This window comes from Carex rostrata, chromosome 6 (assembly GCF_964058835.1).
Source record: "Carex rostrata chromosome 6, lpCarRost1.2, whole genome shotgun sequence".
NCBI lineage: Eukaryota > Viridiplantae > Streptophyta > Magnoliopsida > Poales > Cyperaceae > Carex > Carex rostrata.
In genome coordinates, this window is record NC_135923.1 from 9,744,521 (window position 1) to 9,767,016 (window position 22,496).

The following is a 22,496-nucleotide window of genomic DNA, read 5'->3' on the forward strand; positions in this document are numbered from 1 at the left end:
TGCAGGAGCCATACGATACGGACTCTTTGAAATTGGTGTCGTACCTGGTACCACTTCTATGCCAAACTCCACTTCTCGTTCCGGTGGTAATCCGACTATTTCTTCCGGAAACACATCCACGAACTCCGACACCACTGGAATCGTATTCATCTCAGGAACTTCCGTATCAGTGTACACTATTGCTGCCAGATATGCAGTGCACCCTGAATCGATCAGGTGCCTAACTTCCACAGCCGAGATGCACGGTATCAACCCTCCAACCTTCCTACAGTTCAGCATGCACGACATACCACCTTTTGCGGTCACAAAACAAATCCTGCGGTGCGGACAGTCGATCGTTGCGGCATGTCTTGTTAACCAATCCATCCCCAATAGAACGTCGTAACCCGTGATCTCCATAACCAACAGGTCTATCTCGAGATCCCTTCCATCAACTCTGACTTTTCGGTTTCGGCATATAGTTATTTTTCGGTCAGTCGAACCGAAAGGGGTTTGGACACTCAGGACTTGGTTATTGGTTTCAGTTGACCAGTTATACTTTTCTACCCAAGCCTTCGATACAATGGAATGGCTACACCCAGTATCTATCAAACAATAGGCACTCTCATCCGAGATAGAAAGTATACCTGTCATCACATCAGCTCGAGAATCAGATGGTTGCGAGCCTTCACCTTCCTCCAGAGCCCTCGTTGCGTCATATGCAACATCTGCTATGCCGAGTGCGTGGGCAGCCACTCGACCTCCAATCCTGCCTCCGCTGGTTTGGGAAGCACCTCGACCACGGAATGGTGGTCTACCAGATCCACGTCCCATGGGCCCTCTGCCACCGCCGCTCCTCTGGAACCCTAGTGCCGCATTCGGGCACTCTCTTGCCCAATGCTCCATGCTGCCGCAGGTGTAACACGCTTGGTTGTGGCGTCTGCAATCGCTCTCAGAGTGTGCCTGGTTGCATGAACGGCACCACACAGAAACAAAACCCGGCCGGAGTACCGGTGCTGCCATCTGCCTCGGAGGGGGTCTAGGTGCCACAAACTGTCTCAAGGGTGGTCTAGCTGTCGATGGTCTTCCCCTCGACCTCAATTGCCTGTTCTGGTCCTCCCTCTGCTTCACACTCCTCTCCGTCATTTGCAGCCTTCTCCTCTTGCCGTGCAACTCCACTTGCTCAGCATGATCCATCATGGCCTGCAGCTCAGTAGCCATCGGGGTATCCACAATCATAGAGATCCCCCCGTCAAGTCCATCCAGGTACTGCCTATGGTATCTCACCACATCAGTTTGCACATCAATTGCATACCTGGATAGGGCGAGGAACTCGTTGTTATAATCTGCCACCGTTCGCCCATCCTGCTTCAAATCCAGGAATTTCCTCCGCAGCGCCTCTCGCTGTATGTTACTCAGAAATCGTCGAGTGAATTGTTGTTCAAACCATTCCCATGGAATCTTGGCCTCCTCCCCGACATAACTACGTCGGGCTCCATCCCACCAGAACCTCGCACCCTCCTCTAACTGCTGCTCGGCCAGCTCCACCATATCCTGTTCTGGCGCTCTACACAGAACTAGCTTGGCACTCATGCTCGCGAGCCATTCTTCCGCAGCGGCATACTCGCCAGTGCCATTAAACCGAGGTGGATTAAGGCGCATGAAGGAGTCGTACAACCTCCTAAAATCTTCCGGACCTCCTCGGGGAGCCTCCGGTGCCACCTCATGTCTCTCTGCTTGGCGGCCTCTCTCGTAAGCCGCAATCAATCTATCGTCTAGATCTCGGTCCCGGTTCTGCGCACCTACAGGTCCAAGATCAACTCTCTGGACCTCCGGCCCTGCAGATCCGGCCTCGCTCGCATGAACGATTGGTTCGTTCAGTGGGTTCCTAGTTCTAGGTCGTCCCCTACCTCGGCGTCCTTCCATAGCTCTTAAATAAGAAGAAAATAGTCATTAGATTTGCATATACCTATCTCATAGAAATGAACAAGTCGTTAGCCGTGACGACCCCAAGTATAACGTACCCCACTCACGTATCCTATCAGTCTGGTTAGGGTTTAACCCTTGAGCTCTGATACCACCGAAGAGAGCTGTCACACCCCGCGGCCACGGGTAGTAACAGTCCCCCGCCGTAAGCATACAACGCCGTGTATGCTTACAAGGCTAATCACAATTTAAACCAAACAACACGCAATTCAAACAAGTTTCTAATATATATATATCAAAGTACACAGTCTGGACAGTAAATAGTACAATATAAGTATCTCCTCCGGATACCAACCACGAGGCCTACCCTAAATCTATACAACAAAAACACATCTAGGGTCGTATACTGGTAAGCTACTAAGGCCTACTACTCTCGTGCCTCTCCGGAATCCGTCGCACCAGTACCTGTAACATAACGGGGAAGGTGGGGGTGAGAATAAATTCTCAGTGCGAAAATTTGCCACAGTTTAGATTATTGGACTTGCAATCAAACTCTATATTCAAAGATGAAACCCAAACAATAACAATGCAACAGTTATATAAGAAACATAAATAACAGAATGCCACTACTCGACAACAGTTAATCAACCTGAAACACAGTTTACGGAATTTCCAAGATGAATCTCAAACACAACATATATTTTGGCTTAACTCGATTCCTAACTCAGTTCAATTGGGCTTGTAGCAATTACAAATGTTCTCTCGAGCTGAACCGTTATCAAACCCACATCTGTAGGGTTACAAGCGCCTACAGATGGCCAACCAAGCTGGACCCTTTATCGGACACCCATCTGCAATTGCTGTTTGGCTTAACCATTTCCTAAGGTCCGGTTACAAGTCACCAATACAGGTCAACTTGACACAATGCAACACACGGAAATCAAAGTTACCTATACAGGTCAACTTTGCTTAATCTCAACAAATATATTTATCAAAGCCACACATATAGGTCAGTCTCGCAAAATCATAACAGGTCAACGCATAAGTCAGCAGCGTCACCTTATCCAGCCACCTAAACAGGTCGGTCTGGCAAATTCTAACAGGTCAACGCATAAGTCAGCAGCGTCACCTTATCCAGCCACCTAAACAGGTCGGTCTGGCAAATTCTCACAGGTCAACGCATAAGTCAGCAGCGTCACCTTATCCAGCCACCTAAACAGGTCGGCCTGGCAAATTCATAAACACAGGTCAACGGATAGGTCACCGTTACCTTATCCAGCCACCTAAACAGGTCGGTCTGGCAGATTCATTCACAACAAGCACAATTCATAGAACTAAACAATTAATAACCGTACCAACATGCAAATCAACCTTAACTAAAACAATTCAATCATTCTCATTTATGCAAGAATCAATATGCAGTATGAATTCCAAAGTATGCAACAATTAATCATTCAACATGACAAACGAATAAACAGTTTAATTCCTGAAAACAAAGTATCAAACAAGTCCAAGAATCCCGCACCTTATTATGACGAGCGTACCGCTTAAGCTAAGGATCGGACGTCTCGTATGGTCTCGCAAGTTCTTGCTCGACCGAGCCTACACCTATATCATACGTATACTTGGTTTAATTCGGGTTCAGTGGTCTATACGTTTACTTAGGGCTTGTACAGTCCTAAATCAGTTCTCATGGTTTGGTATCGATTCTTTTCGGTTCCTTCTTTCTTACCAAAATCTCACCAAACGGTACACAATTCCTTCTAGGCCCTCTAGCCTTATACTATTTCACTTTGGTAACCATCAATCACCGCTTTACTACTTTGGTTCTCGGTTCATTTCAATTTACCATTTGGTTAACCCTAATTTGGTCAAAATCTCAAATCAGTCGTTAAATGTTCTAGAAATTCACGATCAGGAGGCAACCCTACCGATTACAAGTCTAATTGGTCGGGTTAAGCAAATCAAATCACGATTAGGCCAACTTTCAATTTTGGCACGAAACCCTAGAAATCAGATTTCATAAATCGGAAGAAATCGGGAAAAAGAATGACAAACAAACTAGTAAGAAGTGTAGAGGAACTAGTCCTCGAGCAATTCGAGCACAAATCTCGGGTTTAAAACGAGAATCCGAGAAATCGAGAAAATTCGAGGTTTCGAAAGTAAAAAGGAGAGAAAGAAATACCAAATAGAAGGGTTCGGAGAGATCCTCGGCTGCTTTCTCGGTTCCAAACTTGATTTCTCACAACAATCGGGAGTCTGAACGAAACGGAAACTCACGGGATCTTTTCCTTCTCTCTTAACCGAAATTCACTTAAAAATGGGGATAATGGTGAAGTGAGAGAGAGAGAAGGTTTAATTTGGGTTTTAGGGTTAAAATTACCCTGAATGCGGATTAGCCAATCCGCACTGCGGGTTACCTAATCCGCACTCGAGACTTAGTCGGTTGTCAGCCGAATCCAAGAAAAGTCCGAGCCTACTGCGGATGAACCTGATCCGCACTGCGGTTCAACCTCATCCGCACTCACTACTTAGCCGATTTCAAGAAAATTCAGTGCAATACAGAAATTCATGAGTGCGGCTAAACTAATCCGCACTGCGGATCCCTCACCCGCACTCACTACTTAGTCGATTTCAGGAAAATTCAGTGCAATACAGAAATTCATGAGTACGGCTAAACTAATCCGCACTGCGGATCCCTCACCCGCACTCACTACTTAGTCATATTTTTGTCAAAATTCCAGAAAAATCCTGAGCCACTGCGGATGAGGTTGATCCGCACTGCGGTCAATCTAATCCGCACTGAGCCCATAAGGTTCCGAAATCTCGAAATTTCGACGCGGTTTCAATTCACAATTAACTTACTTATTTAGGGAAACCTTAATTAAGGTTTAAACTTCCATTTTATTAACACAATTTATCGGTTCTTCCTTTTAAATCATTTCAATTTAATTGTAAAAATTTCGTAACGTAACAGTACTCCCCACCGTCTAACTCTAGGCATACTACATTTGCCAAAAAATATTAATCAAAACATACAATTTATATAAATTCTTTTTAATAAGAATTGAATGTATATAATCCCAAAATAATTGCATGTAAATAAATTGCATGTATATGATTTTCAATAAATCTAACAAAAGTAAACCCATAATTGTAAGTAAATTGCATGCATATGAATTTTTTTTTTTTTACAAAAATTAATTTTGTTGAAAATAAATAAACTTTACAAAAAAAAAAAACATATACAATTCTGGGTTTACTTTTTGGGTGTATATGCAATTTGTTTACAAAATTAATTTTGCATGTACATGCATTTTTTTTATAAACAAATAAACTTTACAAAAAAAACAAAATTAATTTTTAAACAAAAAAAATGCATATACAATTTATATACTTTTTTTTAATAAGAATTGCATGTATATAATCCCAAAATAATTGTATGTAAATAAATTGCATGTATATGATGTTCATGCATATACAATTAATTTTGTTGCATGCATATGCATTTGCATGTATATACAATTAATTTACACTTTGCATGTAAGTAAATTGCATGCATATGATTTTTTTTTTTTTACAAAAATTAATTTTGTTGAAAATAAATAAATTTTACAAAAAAAAATGCATATACAATTCTGGGTTTATTTTTTGGGTGTATATGCATATTTTTAAATCATAACCCCAATAACTAAATTCTTAAACAGTTCAACCATTTGAACCATAAATTCTAACCCTAAATTGAACCGTAAACCCTAAATTTTTAAGTAATTCACAATTCACAAACATAAACCCTAAATGTAATTATAAACCCTAAATTTTAAAAAAAAGCTGTTTATTCACAACTATAAACCATATGACATTCAAACAATTTTACCATAAATCATAATCCTAAATTCAAGCAATTAAACCAATTCAACCAATTCAAGCAATCGAGCAATTCAACCATCTAATTCAAGCATCCAATCGAACCAATTCGACCAATCGAACCAATTCGAACAATTCAAGCATCCAATAGAACCAATTTGAGCATCCAATCGAACCAATTCGACCAAACGAACCAATTCGACCAACCGAACCAATTCATGTCATTGCCACAATTCAAGCATCCAATCGAACCAATTCGACCAATTCAATCAATTCAACTAATTACTCACGGTTAATCCTAAACATCGAATCGAACCAAACCGAATCACATTACACCATCTAATCACATTAACCCAAACCCTAAATCCTAATCGAATAAAAAAAAGAGAACTCACTTGTTCGATCGAGAGAGAAGCGAATCGACGCGCGAGGCAGTGACGAGCGTGGTGCGAGGCAGCGAGGGGTCGGCCGGCAGGGCTTCCTTCTTCTTCTTTTCTCTTCTTTTTTCTGGTTTTTTCGCGTGGATGAAGGCAGAGAGGAGGGGGAAGAAGGGTGCTCACGGGTGTATAAACATGGGCAGTGGGGCGCCCGTCCCTGGGGCGCTTCACATGGGATATGGGGCGCCAGTCCCTGTGGCGCCTCACTTGTGGTATGGGCCGCCACAGCCCATGGCGCCTCATTGTGTATTTTGGGCCGCCCTAGGCCCAGGCGGTCAGGGCATTTTTAAAAAAAAATTGGGAGCAGGGCATTTTTAAAATTTTGATTTGTTTTAGGGATATTAATAAAAATGGCCGGATTCCATGGCAATAATAGTACTGATGAAGATAATCCTTAAATAAAGAAAAAGAAGGAGAAGAAATGGAAAAGTTATTTTTTCATTCAAATACGCCAAAGATGGTAACGCAATAATAGCTAGTTTGATCTCAAACGAAGTAGGGTCTGTTTGAAAAGGTATACATGTACACCTTTCGCAGTTTATGATGTTATTTTATAATCATACCTTTATCCCAAAAAGCAGCATGGGCCTTGAACACGCTCGAAAAATCTCATCATACATGTCGCACAAATGCAAACAATATAAGGAAAAAGATAAAGGAAAATCCAAATATCTATTTCGTATTTATTTTATAATACTTTTAATAATAATAAAAATGTCAGATGTGTAATCTATATTTTTGTCTTGCATGCTCATAAAGTATTATGTTGTTTTGATTTTTTTTTATGAAAAGCAAAAACTTGAAAAATCAATGGTAAGAAAGATGTAAGTAGGTTTTCTTGAGCTTTCTAATAACATCAAGTCTAAATATTTTAATGTTTTATTTGTGCAGAAAAGAGTGGTACTGGTACATAGCACTCCTAACCATTTTGATTTTTATATTTGAGCTTTAGATTTTAAGTTATTAAATTTTGACAAAAAATAATATATGGTAGTAGATATAAAAGTAAGAGTGAGTCTATGGTACTATGAATATCACGGGTTGTTACCGTGTTACGGCTCTATATTCGAGTTTTCAAATCCTAACGGTCAATCCGAACCGTTCATCTTGTTCTCCATATTAATATGTGTTTGGATACCAAATTTTACATTTTTTGAAAATTTTTTACTATTTTTTTAGATATTTAGAAAATCACTTGATCTGAAAATTCTGGACCATCTAAAAACAGTGATTTTCAATAAATCTAAAAAAATAGTAAAAAATTTCAAAAAATGTAAAATTTGGTCTCCAAACACATATTAATATGGAGAACAAGATGAACAGTTCGAATCAACCGTTAGGATTTGAAAACTCGAATATAGAGCCGTAGCACGGTGCCAAATCGTAATATGCATAGTACCATAGACTCACTCTAAAAGTAAAGCTATTTGAATCGGTGTTGTGAAATAATATAAATGGCTGATTAGTCGGTAATCAAACCATCACAAATACTCTTGTTGGTGTAGTGTTTGTGAATGAGACGAAACTAATCGACCGATTAAACCGGTTAATTGTCCGATTAATTGTCCATTTTCAATTTAAACAACCAATTAGTTGGTTATTTTCATTATTGATTTTTCTACATTTAACCGTTATATGCTTATACTTTGCATTGTTTTATCAAGGTTTTTTCTAAATAGTAATTTTATGAAAATTTATTAGGAGCCTGATAATTGTACCTCAAACAAAATCTCTGAGCTTGTCCCCCAAATAGTTTAACAGAAAAAACTTTCAATGTTATGTAATGAAACTCATTTCCAGCGCTAATATTCAAACATTTAAAGCTCTGTTTATAACATTTTACAATGCTACTCGCAAGCATTTAAACCTCTGTCTGCAAGCATTAAAATTCTAAATCTGTATAATTTTAACTCATAACTACTTTTATTTTCAAGCAAAAAACGGAAAGATTCATTTCACCCACTTTTTTATTTTTTTTTCTCTGATCATTCTCATCCATTTTCTCGACGATCCGTGATGAATTTTGTGAATCTAAAAATATGAACGTTTTTTATTTGATTTTCTCTTTCAAATGAGATCCATGAAGAATAATTTTCGAGTTATATTTGTATCGTAATTTTTTTTACAACTTTAAATCTTTGTGACTTTCAGCTTTTTTTTTATTTTGCTTCAAAATAATTTAAACCTCTGTTCACAAGCATATAAATCTCATGTACAAGCATATAAACCTCATTAATAACACTTTAAATCTCTAGAATAAAACATATAAACCTCATGTACAAAGAATTAAACCTCAACAGTAATATTTCAAAGCATATAAACCTCAACAATAACACTGCATTTACAAAACTCATTTACAAAGCATATAAACCTCATGTACAAATAATTAAAACCTTAACAATAACATTTCAAAGCATATAAACCTCAACAATAACACTGCATTTACAAAGCATATAAACCCCATGTACAAAGCCTTTAAAATTTTAATGGTTATAGACTGAGATTTAAAAACTTAAAAATTTAAAGTGCTCATGAGTTTTACTTTAAAAAAAACAAATGACTTTAAAATTACTCAAAAGTATTTCTTCATGAATCTTATTTGAAAGATAAAATCGAATAGAAAACGTTTGTATTTTTAGATTCGTAAAATTCATCATGGATTATCAAAAAAATAAATTATAATGATCAGAGAAAAAATAAAAAATAGTGGATGAAATGAATCTTTCTGTTTTTGACTTGAAAACAAAAGTAGTTAGGAGTTAAAACTATGCAGATTTAGAATTTTAATGCTTTCAGACAGAGGTTTATATGCTTACGAGTAGCATTGTAAAATGTTATAAACATAGTTTTAAATATTTTGATATTAGCGCTGAAAATGAAAGTTAGACAATATTGGAAGTTTTTTTCTGTTAAACTACTTGGGGGACGCGCTCGGGATGATGGCTTAGGGTACCATAACATTTCTCAATTTATTAATTAATAAAGAAATCAAGTTAAAATAAGCTTATTTAATAGGTTTGATGTTTTTTCTTTTTTCTTTGTCAGATTCAGATAATCTAAGTTAAGCAAACACATATTCCTCTGTACTGTAAAAATCATTTTTCTTGACTGTTTAAGTTTTGTGTAAAAGGTCTAATATAGCAGCAATTAAGTTTAGTTTTTTTCATTAAGCTGTGTATTTTGTTTCAAATAAAGAAATAAAAAAAAGGCTTGGTCCTTATCTCCATACTAGAAATTAATTCAACTACTAAATTAAATGAATCAAACAAGTTCATGTGAATTGCTAAAGTATAGTCTACTGTTAATAGAATGAATAAAATACACTGATATATAACTTCATCAGTACATTGACTTCTGGTCCAGCAAGTTGAGTTCTGTAGCTAACCATGGTGAATAAACAATGAATATAACAATAAACTCTCAAAATGGACAATGAATGTTACTTGCACTATATAGAATCACATGAGCTTAGAATAGAATCTATATGCGGAGGAATGCTAATTTCGCACTTCAGGACGGAGAAGAACCAAAACCGGTACCAAAAGACAGGTACCGGAAAGAACATGGATGATTGAATAACACCAGAAAATGAAGAAAATCGGTGCCAAGAGAGCGGTTGCTGGTGTAGCATGTAGTCAGATTAAATCCAATTTATGTCCTAATTATCATTAACGAATCAAATACACATTGGCGATATGAACTGAACTTGGAGAATTCAACCAGTGCTTTTTTTTTCTTTTTTTTTTAAAAAAAAAGGAGAGAAGGGTAAATTTGTCAATTTTATTTTTAAAATAATTAAATAATATGTTAAATAAATAAAAGGGAATAGAAGAAAAAAAAATAGTTTTTTATGAAGATATTGGATATTATAGTGGTTTTATAGAAATTTTTCCTTGAACAAAACATTCTCTCTGTTTTGAAAGACAATTTTGTTTTGTTTTGTTATTTTTTTTTTTTCTAGTTGGGTTATCCTGATTTTGTCCGTGATGATGCTTAATTATATATGAACATTTTTTATATATTATATGTTAATTTGATCTTCGTATTAGTTTCTGATTACGAAAATATCACATTATATTGTTGTTTATTTGGGAGCCTCAGCCCCTAGATGGGCCACCCCATAAATGATCTGCATCTCTTAGATGCAGTTCCCAGAAAGGTGGCTGCATCTAAGAAATGTGGCAGTGTCAAAATTCGAATTTTTTTAAAAATGTGGTTATTTGATTTATTATATTTTGAGGTATGGTATATTTAAAAATTTCGGCAAATTTGCATTCATTTGAGATCGAGTCAGAAATAGTTTGTAATTTATTTGTTTATTTTGAAGTTTAATTTTCTTATCAACACTAGCTCAATTAATTTTTATTATTTTATTTTATTATTATTATCATCGACTTAATATCAAATAATAAACAATAATCGTGTATGATTTTCAAAGTATCTTCTTCTATATCCAACAATACATTTTTTTAAGAGAGAATATCCAACAATACGTTTAAAATTTAAAATGTAATCTTTTGATTTTTCAAACTTTTTATATTTATATAATCGTCATCAATAAATGGAATGTTAATTTTTCGTATCACATTTGTAATTTTTTACTTAAATAAAGAATAAAGATGAGTAAAATGGGAGGAGTGGGAGGGAGGGATGAGATTGGAGGGGAAGAGAAAAAATATAGACGCATAAGAATATTTTGTTAAGAATTTTGAGAATGATATATTTTGTTTTATATTTTTAAAAAGAATAACAATATGTAAAAAGATTCTTTATGTAAGAGCGCTCAAAGATGAAGGGAAACAAAATAAAAATAAAGACAAATCTGAACGAATGCTACAGCCTACAGCTCATTGCCATGTTATTTAATATTTTTTTGTAACGTTATAAAATATAAATAAAAAATCGGCATTTGAGTGTTGGGCCTTGAGGACTGAATTGCATGAAATAAATATTGATGAATACATTATAGATTGTACACTTCAAAGAACCTACATCAAGCGCTCAATAATTGAGAGCAAAAAGCATTTCACCTTTGCAATTTCTATTCTCGAATAGCGAGGCATCTTGAGGCCCCATGGAAGGAAGTGGGAAGTGGGAAGTGGGAACTGGGAAGACTGATCGTTCGAACCGCCGGGCCACCATTCTTCTTTTAATGACAATTATGACATTATCCCCCACATTCCCACGGATTTTTCAAATTTATTATTCTTTAGAAGTTAGAGCCCTTTCTACACCGAGTGCGTATCCTCTGAGATATCTCAACTTTTGCGTGACCGACGTGTCCGGTGTCTATTCGGGGTGATATAGGGGGTCAGTATTATGTGTGCTTTAAGATTTGTGCATAGCGTATTTAAACGGTTGGAATTTTACATAAAGTCACGCAAAGTTTGAGATATCTCAGAGGATACGAATTCTCCTACACCTACACCTACACCCACACCTACACTGTTATTGGTAATGAGATTTTTCTAAGAGTGAGGTAATGGTAATATGCATATTACACAACACTGTGTTATAGATTTTTATTTTTATTTTTAAAGTTCAAACAGTAAATCTACATCATTTACATCCTAGTTATAAAAGAATATACTTCCACATAAATTTTATATTCTTTAAAAAAAATATTTTTTTAGATAGATAAAAAATCACTTGATTTGAAAATTCCGAACTAATGAAAATCAATGATTTTCTACTTATCTAAAAAAATAACAAATAATTTCTAAAAGAGTAAAACTTGGTCTATAGTTACATTTTCGTATGGAGATCATTTTTAACTATTTAGATTGACTATTTAAATTTTAAAATTAGAGATATGAATCCAGAGCACTGATCAATCCGTAATATGCATATTACCAATTCACCATAGCCTCACACTTTTTAAAAAAATATTTGTGTGTTATATCTATATTATTTTTTTCAACTCATCTTAGAAGTTTTTGTTAAATTTGTTGTGAATTATACAGTCAACAAATTGTATTCAATATATTAACAGAATTTTTTAAAAAAAATTATTTATAAAATATATATATATATATATTTTTTTTATGTTACTTGGAGTGAAGCTAATGTACTATACATAGCGCAGGTTGGAATATATAAAAAAAAAATTCAACTCATTTCAGGAAATAACAGTGTTCTAAATAGCGCGCTATAACGTTTTTGGACTCTAAACGCTAAGTTATGGCATCAAAACGCGTTATTTGAGCTATAGACGCTATAGCGGTAATAGCGGTCTGCTATAGCGTGTAGCGCAAATAACGCGCGCTATGCAACATGAGCTTTTTTTTTTTCAATTTATATGGGCTTTAAATAAAGGCTCAGATTGGATTTTAACCGTGAATTTTTTTTGCAATTGACATACTAAGTTTTATATTAAACTATTAACTATTAAATGAGAGATCCATCAAACGAAATCAAATAAGGAAGCTACAACACTCTATGCAACATGAGCTGTTTTTTTTTTCTTTTCAATTTATATGAGCATTAAATAAAGGCTCAGATTGAATATATTAAGATATTTCTTGAAGTAACAAAATGATACTTACTATATGGTAGTTTGAATATTTTGAATAGATTAAGATAGTTAGTTATGCTATGATGTCTAGGTTATTTTGAAATTTAAATAGAAAAAATATAGACTATGTTATGATGTTGAATATATTTTGAATAGAAAAAGATCTATAGTTTATGATATTAGTATTACTATAAATATTTTGAATCACAATTTGAACTTTGTATTGGTTTAATATAAATATTATAATTTTTTATTCAATTTGATGTTATTTATTGTTCTATGAGACTTAGATAATGTTGATATTTAGTACAAATATATGATATAATTTTTATAAAAATAAAAAAACACTATGTGGCATAGCTTTCGCTATAGCGACGCTATTTGCTATAGTTTTTTTTTTGTAGGCTTCCCGCTATGATGCGATAAACGCTATTTAGAACCTTGACAAATAGTAAAAAAAAATATAAAAAAATAAAAATTTAGTCTACAAATATATTTTCATATAAATATCATGTTGAACGGGTAAGTTTAATTATTTGAACTTTAAAAAGCAAAAATATTAATTTATTGGACGGTCCAGTTTGGCCTATGCATGCTAAAATAGCCTCAATCTGTTACTTGCATCGCAAAATGACAGGTTTTTTAAAATTATTCATATAATAATCATAAATTGTAAACTTTGCCGAATATATCCCGAATTAGATTAACCCAAATGCCAGTGACTCGTTATACAGCCGCACATAGAATATTAGTGCATGCTTGCGTCTCTTCAACTGGAGTGCGTATCCTCTGAGATATCTCAACTTTTGCGTGACCTACGTGTCCGGTGCTATTCGGGGGTGATGTAGGGGGTCCGTATTTTGTGTGCTTTGAGATTCGTGCAGAACGTCCTTAATTACATGGAATTATTTTGGATTATATTTATATATAGACTAATGACATCCAGAAAAAAATATCACTGTCTTTATGTTTAATTGTATAATCATTATATCCAAGTATCCATATCTTACACAATCTATCTATAATTTGAACCTAGAACTAATTAGAACCGAGTCAATTTTCTATTTAAGAAATCTATACCAAATAATTTATAACGGTTGTCCGCAATTCCGCATTGACAAATTATATATATTTTGTCCATAGTTGCACTTTGTGCCTGAAAGCAAGGATTGATCTCTGCAGTTGGACTGTTTCGGAAAGATTCACACTAGATTAATGTATTTTATTTTTAGGTGTTAATTAAAGGATGGAAAATACAAAAATATAATTAAAAATAAATAAGTAATTCTAACAAAAACAATAATAACATTATAAAAATAATTAGTATCGTTATTTTATTATTGCAATAATAATAATTATTATTATTATTATTATTGTTATAATTATTTCTATAATAATATCCTATGTAACAAAAAAAATAAGTCACTTGTGTCAATATTTTACGATTTTTAAGTATTTATACACCAACAAATAAGTCACTTGTATATTTGAACATTTTTGTTGTATTATTTTGAAATCCTGACACAAATAGTCTTTAAGAAATTGAATTTCACTTAAAACTTCGATGACTAGTAAACATAAATTAAGCATGACATATCTTTCTCGTACATTTTATTTTTGTCAATCGGTGCACTTTTCTAGGTAAGTGTTTAGATTATTGAAGCGTAAGAACAAAGGAAATTGCTATCGTGTCCATTCCTATCTGTCTCATTCCCTTGATCTTTGAAGCCATTTATTCAATTCTACATCTATTCTCTTGTCTTATGTTTGAGCTCAAAACTCGAAGATCGATATGTCCCCAAAAAAATATTAATAAATCACTTGGTTAAATCCACCGCCTAGTTTGCATTATTGTCAATGACATTACTTTATTAATTAAAAAATAGAAACTTCAATGACATTGAGACAGATTGTTGTTGTGTGCAAACAAAAAGTTCGTGCATGTAATTTTTACTAGCGGAAAAATAATATTTTACTTAGTTGCTTCCATCCTTCGGGACATAATAAGATAGATATGTTGTTTTAGCATAATCTTTTTTGTTTATTTTATTAATTTATAAAAATATATAATTATTGAATTTTACAATTTTTTCTAATTGAAATATATGCAGGTTCAAGCCAATTGGAATTGCAATGTAAAGTGTTTGGATTGAAGAAATCATGAAGACTATCAAGAATTTAAATTGTAAAATTATAACTTTTGGTAAAGTCTGTTTAATGTTGTTTCAACAGAAAACAAACGTTGGTAACATTTGTAAAACGTTATAACGATTTCAACCTGTCAAAAACGCTGAAGTACAGCTTGATCAAACTCAGGATTTAATCACAAACGTTGGTAACGTTTGTCAATCGTTACAACGATTTAATTAAATCAGCGTTGTAACGTTTGACAAAAGTTGTAACGTTTTAATTAAATTCAACCTTCAGAAATTCCTGTTTTTGATCAAGTTTTACAGTGCAAATCGTTATGTAACATTTTACAATCGTTGGTAATGTTTTACTGAGCTGTTAGAAAATTGAAACCCTAAATCGCATTTTGAACTAAAACGGTGGTAACGTTTTAAGTCAAAACAGTTCATTTTTTACTTGTCCTATAAATAGAGCTTTGGGCTTTCTTCCCAAAGCATCTCAGCCGACCTTAATCTTTTAAAACACGATTTTCTAAGAGTTTTAGTCAGTTCATTGTTGTGAGAGCTTAAAACTTCAAAATTCCTCAAACCCACTTCACTAATTTTGAGTTAGATTAGGTTAGAGTGATCTATTAAGTGTTTCTCTTGAAATTCTAAACTTTGAGACCTTGTTCTCATTTCTAGTTGGCTGATTGACTTCCCGCTTGGATTGTAAGGGCTCAACGGTTCACAAATTGTAATAATTTCGTATTGGGTAATAGAAAGGCGCACCTAGAAGAGGTTGCGAAGCCCCGGAGACGTAGGCCTTTGTTTTGCCGAACTCCGTTAATATCCCGAGTGTCAAATTTCTCTAAACTCATCTATCTACTTTCAATCGCATTTATTTTCAGTTTTTGAGCAATTAGCGGTGCATTTAGTATAACAAAATAGTCATCAGTAATATCTTTAATTGGAGATTTTTGGGTGAAATATTTTTTAGGATTTATATGGACTAGATTGTTTCTTTTTCTCATGTTCAATAAGTTCGTAGACTTGTTAGATTTGACATGACGACGACAATTAAAAGTCTCAAACTAACTAATTTTAAATCTTGTATGTTCAATTTGTGTGCACCTTCTGATATTTTCTGGCCATTTGATTGGATAGGTTTAAACTTCGTACCTCAGTTTCGTTTATTTTGGGCCTTTCCTCTGATACATCCCTTAATTAAGTTTCAATTTGGGCCTGATCGAGACTATTTTGTATTTCCATATTTAGGCCCCAGGCCCAGGTAAATTCTCTTTCGACTGTACACTGTACTGGCCTCCTCCTAAACCCCTCGAAGCTACCACGCCGTCGGTTTTTCCCTTTCCCAATCTAGCACTCTTCTCCATCCATGGCTTGGCGCGGCTCGATCTCGCGATCTATTGCCACCACCGTCAGATCGGTCCGCACTTCTCCTTCCTCTTCATCCGCCTTTCGCCACCCGTCGCCGCCGGTCTCTGCTTCTCGCCTCCCATGTCGTACGCCTTCCTTCTCCACCCTATCCAGGTTGGATCACTTAACACTTCATGTGAATGCAGTAGTTGTCCTTTAAGGAAAGAAATCGGTAGCAGTCTTTTGTGATATAGAAATTCAGATAGGAGGATTGTGTGATCATTTACATTGCTTGAGTGGACATGTGATAAATTATTATCTTGTAGTTTTTATTTTTATTTTTTATTTTTTTATATATATTCATGTTCTGAGTTCTTACTCTGTAGCTTCCTTGACAAACTGCTCTGGTAATACTAGAAACTCATGTGTTGAATCTATCATCTGTTTTGCTTAAATAGGGCGTGCACTGCTTTGACAATTTAAATCTGTTATTTTGGTTTGTGTATACAGATGCTCATGGATTAACAAGTGATGTAAAAAGAAAAGGGGGAACGTAAAACAAATATTTAACAAATAGCGTGTTTACTTTTGTACTTAATTGCTATTTTATGGTTAATCATGTGTTTTTTAATCTAAGTAGTCATTGTGCAAAAGGTTTACTATTGAGCAGCATTCATTCCCACAACACATTGGTCCTCTTTAATTGTTATGTGTTTCACTAGTGCAAGCTTAGTATTTTCTCCAACAATGCACGAGTGTGCTTGCAGTTACAAAGAATACAGAAGGTTTTGCACAATTTTTGTATGTTTCAATCACATTTGCTTGGTCTGTGCTTTTAGATAGGCCATCAGATAGTTGGGGATAAAATGAATTTATAACATTCCTTTCTATCTTTGCTTATAGGCCATTGAGTCCATTAGGAGGTCTACAGTCCTTGGTTACTAGACAGGGGGTGGCGATCCCACAGCTGACATCACACATGCCACTGGCAGTGACAGCATGTCGCCAGCTATCTCAAGGTACCTTTCATCAACATCCTTATATGTAACATGATCCGTCTTACAGTATGTTGGCATCTTTTAGTATAAATTACACAGATGGTCCTTAAAGTATCATTCAAATACCATTTTGATCTCTAATAGAAGTCTCATTCTGGTCTTTCAAGTTTTTAGTTTGTATCAAAAAAATATATAATTATCACTGATCCAAAAATTAGAATAAAATTCACATTAGCATCCATGTCATGATAAATTAATTTATGATGACATGAGCCTCGATGTCAGCATTTATTTAATTGGTGTGCGATGTCTTGGATAATGATATTAGCATCCATGACATATGTATTACTTTGGTGAGGCTGTGACATTATCAGTGTTATTTGCAATGCCAAATGGATTAAAATACTAATGTTTTTTAATGGATATTAGCTATGTTACCCTGACACTCCTAGAAACCTATCGTACCCGTGTCCGACACGTATCCGATACCGACACGCCTCTGACACGGCCACGATACGTGTCAGACACGCCAGCTGGCGCGTCAGGTGAGCTGGCGTGTCCCAACCATGTTGATACGGTCTCCGACACCGCGTTGAAACGTACCGATACGGCCCGAAACGTCCGATACGATTGGGACACGGCGGGATACGCACATGGGGACCATGAGCCGCGCCCGTGCCTGTGGACCGCGACCGTGAACCACTCCTGCACCCGTGCACCGCGCATACACCACCAGTGAAATTGAAATTTTTTTTGCTCCTTGCGTGAATCGAACTGGGGTTTGCTGGGGAGTGTCAAAATAATTTACCACTCCACTAGTGCTTCACTTGTGTTGTCATCTAGTAGTTATAATATTTATTATATTCTTTGGTTAAGTCTTTAATCATTTATACAAATTTATTTTATGTTATGATTATCTTAAATACAATATATAAAATAATTAAAAATAATAAATATATAATAGACGTGTCGTGTCCTCTATTTTTTAGAATTGTCGTGTCGCCGTACCCGTGTCGTGTCCGACACGACACCCGTACCCGTATCCATGCAACATAGGATATTAGCTATAGGACCAATGGGGTACAAGTTACAAAGTTAAGGACCAAATGATGCTTTTGAAACTTTAAGGATCAAAATCAGATATGAGTGACACTTTGAGGACCATTTGTGTAATTTTCTGTCTTTTATTACAATATATATATAATGAGACTTCCATATGTGGTTTGTTATTGTATGGTTCTTGTTGGTGCTTGAAGTTTGGAAGTCCAACCATAGATTACATTAGGGAGTATAATATTTAACTCTGGGGGATCATAACAGAAATTTGAATCTCATGCATCATGTGTTATTTACCAAGCAGTTTCTGGACATAAGTTTTTGTATTTTGATATTTTGATATTTTGATATTCGTGGCCTATAAAATATGTAGATGGTTCTAACAACCATAAATCTAATTACTCAATTTGAGTTTGTGAATACATTTATTCTATTCTGTGATCATACATAAGAAAATACATAAAAATGCAAGTTCATACTAAGGTTTGAATAAACTTATTTATAAGCCATAATTTTGCTATATCGAATAACTTTCAAAATCTTAGCAAATGCATTGCCAAAGTACTATCATTGCTTTTGTCCCTTTCTGTACTTGACAATTTCTGTGTTAGTTGATTTTCTTTTTATTTCCTTGATTAGTAGCTTCTTGCAAAGTGATGACGCGGCAACTAACTACAGTGGCAGACAAGCGAAATATAGGAGACTACAAGCGTAGATTGCTTGCAGCCAAATATGAGTTGAGACGAAAGCTGTACAAAGCCCTTTGTCAAGATCCCACTCTTCCATCTGATTTGCGGGACAAACATCGAGATAAGCTGTCCAAGCTGCCACGAAACAGTGCCTTTTCACGGGTCAGGAACCGGTGTATATATTCGGGTCGGCCTCGCTCTGTGTACAGGCTGTTTCGCACTTCTCGTATTGTTTTCCGTACGCTAGCATCTGAAGGTTCCTTGATGGGTGTAAAGAAAGCATCTTGGTAGAAAACTACCAAACTGGTAGAGGTGATCTGCAGTTTATCCAAAAGAAAGGGTGATTTTGTAGATGTGAAATAATATTGGGCCAAAATGGAGGTTTCGAAACTAATATGTTTGATTTATCAATTAAAGAATTTCATGTTCTAGTTTTTTTACCTGATTGGTCAATGGGTGAATATTTTTGTTATCCTTGAATCTTTTAAACTTACCAAGTGACCTAAACAATGCTAGTTTATCATTTTTTTTGGTCAATCTGGTGGACTTGGTCTGCTAGGAGTTTGCATATTTTGATTTGGAGATTGTCAAGTTAATTGCATCGAGACTTGGCCTTTTGTAGCAGCTTTAGGTTTATAGGATCCTATTTGTTGTAATGGACTAATGGGTAGTTACTTTTATGCTGCTTTGGAGTATGGGTGCACAAAAAGCTCACGACTCGAAATTTAGTTCAAAATCAATTCCGATTTAATTTGTTAATAACTCGAGTTGAAACTAATTTGAGTCAAAATTGACTCGGTTGATTTATGAGTCGAATCCAAGTTACTCTTAGCTCGGTTGGACTCACACCAAATCCTAATCTATGTATTTCTAATTTGTGTTCCCAAATCTTATACATGTTTCTCACAATCTAGATTGTATTGTTGCTTGAAACTAAAAAAAAATCATCGCTTCGCACACAACTAAGTCTTATCTGTTTGATAATTTTTAATTATGTTTTATTTTGATATTTTCATAATTTTTAATTATGTATTGGTCATTGTCTCATTATGTACTATCTTTAATTATGTATTATTTTGATATACTATGTAATATTTCTTTTGTTATAATTAAATTAGATTGTCTCACTATGTACTACATTATGAGTCACGAGTCGACTCGAGTTGCTCACAAGTTGATTTCAAATTGGAGTTTTTGATGCAGAACTGGATTAACAACTTGAACTCAACTCGGTTCATGAGCAGTCCTACTTTGGAGTATCTTTTTTTTCTTCAGTGACTCTTTGCGTCTGTTTTCTAATCAAACTATGACAGTTTGATGAAATATTTCGTTAAAGGTATTATTTTCCAATTTAAATACTACTGGTGGAATTATGTTATAATTTGTCCGATATTTTTTTTTCTCTGATTGTGTCTGGTCTAGTGGTCTTAGCTCAAATATGGTGTCATCTTTTATTTTTAATTTTAATTTTATTGAGAATGAGAATTGCTGATAATTCCTGATTTAAATTCTGGCATTGTACTTGCGTGCGTACTGGTGTTGAATACCTCTTCGGATTGTTGGATTTCTATTTCCTTACTGCATTCTTTTAAGGTTAATTAAATTCGCTGCTGCTACTGTTTCTTTTGTTTCCCAAGTAACATTAGTTCTGGCCTACTAACAACAGAATTTTCTTGGTATTACTATGGTCTTGCACAATACAAACGAAGGCCACATTGCCTAGAAAATCTTGTTATTGAACTGGTAGAATTAATTCAGGGTAGTTTGCGACTGTGAAATGAGGTTGCATTAGCAAATTACAAAAATTATCTTTGGCTACCCACGTATGGCATGGATTTAATAATCTTTTTTTTTTTTGGTTGAAAGGTCGTAGGTGATTACATTGATCCAACGATTTACTAGGTAGCTATTACATAGGTTTTTTGTTTAAATTAAAAAGCATGAAACCTATACACTGAGCTACTTGTAAAATCATTTAATTTGCTATGTCAGAAAATAACAGATACGTGAAGCTAGAGAATGCGAATTAGTCTATTCACGTCCGATTAGCAAGTAGGTGGGCCTTCCGATTTCATTCTCTAGGAATGTAGACATAGCAGTAATAGTTGCATGTGATATGTAATCCTTTCTTAAGGATGAAACGTCTTCGTCTTTCCAAAATCGACGTCGCTCAGAGGAATGTGCAGTCGAGAGGTACTGAATCAAGTCGTACCGAGACAGTCACCACTCAGAGAGGAGGAAGGAGAGGGCAATGAATCAAACCAGACCAAGACAGTCACCACTTAGTTGAAAAGACACTAAATCAAACCGGACCAAAAATTGAATCAACCGGACCGTGATAGTCACCACTCAGAGAGGAGAAAGAAGAAGAAGAAAGAGAGGAGGAAAGAGACAACTCTTTGCAATCTTATCACCGGCAACAACCATAAAGCATATACCTTATTCACATATATAATTATAATAGATAAAGAGAAGAGACAAGAAGGAGATCGATACTACCAAGTGCTGTCACAAAGCAGGGAAAGGTGGTCTTGAGCGCAATCCGAGGTCGGAGGAAGCGGAGATGAGAAATCCATATCATTGCCGACGGATCGTGACGAGGACGACGGAGTAAAACGATGTGGAGTGAATGAGCCGCGACTAGATCCGAAGTGGAAGCGTCGGCTCAATGGAAACGAGGTGGTAGTAGTTGATGAAGCGTCGCCTCGAAAGGAGAACCTTGTCAGCTTGAAAGAAGGACCTCGTCGGCTCGGCTTGAAAAGAGAACCTCCTCTGCTCAATAAACAGGGTGAGGGGCAGCGGGGCGGAAGGTGGTGCCTCCAACTCTCAAAACAGCAGCAACCTAACCCTAGCTTTCTTTTTCTTTTTCAATTAGATGGAATTTATTTAATAATCTTTTTACTCTCCTTTGATCTTTGCTTATGAAGTTGTAAAGTAAAACCTATCTTTGTAAGCATGATTTATTAGCAGTTTTAGGGACAGGATACTTTGGTATATACGATGTTATAATATTAAAGTGCTCTATGAAAGTATAGGGCTTCAGTTTTGACTAATAAGATTCAAAGATGTTGAAAGCGCTAAAATTTTTCAGATCAAGGAAACAGAAATAGAAATGTTGGTTCAGTAAGGATGAAAGAAAAATATTCACAAGATAGTCTGTGAATTTTTTATTCACTCGCCTACAGACGGTCCAGTTGTAATGATCACATCATACGCTTCCATCACAATCCAGAGCTGAAACAATCAACCAACACTGAATGTGCAGATTGAAATAGTACGATGTCATCATTTTGTGGGCCGAAATCAGATGATATTTGGGCCTGGGTCGAGACTATTTGCCATATTAGTCTATTAGGCCCCCATAGGTATTCTCTTTCGACTGTACACTGTTCTGGTCGAGCGCGTATCCTCTGAGAAATCTCATATTTTGCGTGACCGACGTGTCCGGTGCCTAATCGAATTCGTATCCTCTGCGTTAACTCAAAAAGGAATCTTTTGAGTTAATGTGTCTAAACCGTCCGATCAGTTGTAAGATTCGTGTGAAT

The 22,496-nt window shown here is 35.4% G+C and overlaps 1 protein-coding gene across 2 annotated transcripts; it reads left to right on the forward strand.

Moving 5' to 3' along the window:
- The first annotated feature begins 16,136 nt into the window (after positions 1 to 16,136).
- On the forward strand, positions 16,137 to 19,386 carry RPS14 (mitochondrial ribosomal protein S14). Of its 2 annotated transcripts, none has more exons than XM_078303822.1 (3): positions 16,137 to 16,382; positions 17,112 to 17,227; positions 18,905 to 19,386. In XM_078303822.1, exons 1-3 carry the CDS (start codon positions 16,228 to 16,230, stop codon positions 19,240 to 19,242), a joined length of 609 nt encoding a protein of 202 aa, XP_078159948.1. In that variant the 5' UTR covers positions 16,137 to 16,227; the 3' UTR covers positions 19,243 to 19,386. The 2 variants fall into 2 exon arrangements, with proteins under 2 accessions (XP_078159948.1, XP_078159947.1); XM_078303821.1 differs by having other exon boundaries at positions 16,161 to 16,382; positions 18,902 to 19,386.
- The last annotated feature ends 3,110 nt before the right edge of the window (positions 19,387 to 22,496 follow it).

Excerpts from the sequence above, each read along its gene's own strand:
- RPS14 (XM_078303821.1), top strand. The coding sequence starts at position 16,228 with ATGGCTTGGCGCGGCTCGATCTCGCGATCTATTGCCACCACCGTCAGA. Across the intron at positions 16,383-17,111 it reads TCCTTCTCCACCCTATCCAG|GCCATTGAGTCCATTAGGAG; the intron begins GTTGGATCACTT and ends CTTTGCTTATAG. Across the intron at positions 17,228-18,901 it reads ATGTCGCCAGCTATCTCAAG|TAGCTTCTTGCAAAGTGATG; the intron begins GTACCTTTCATC and ends TTCCTTGATTAG.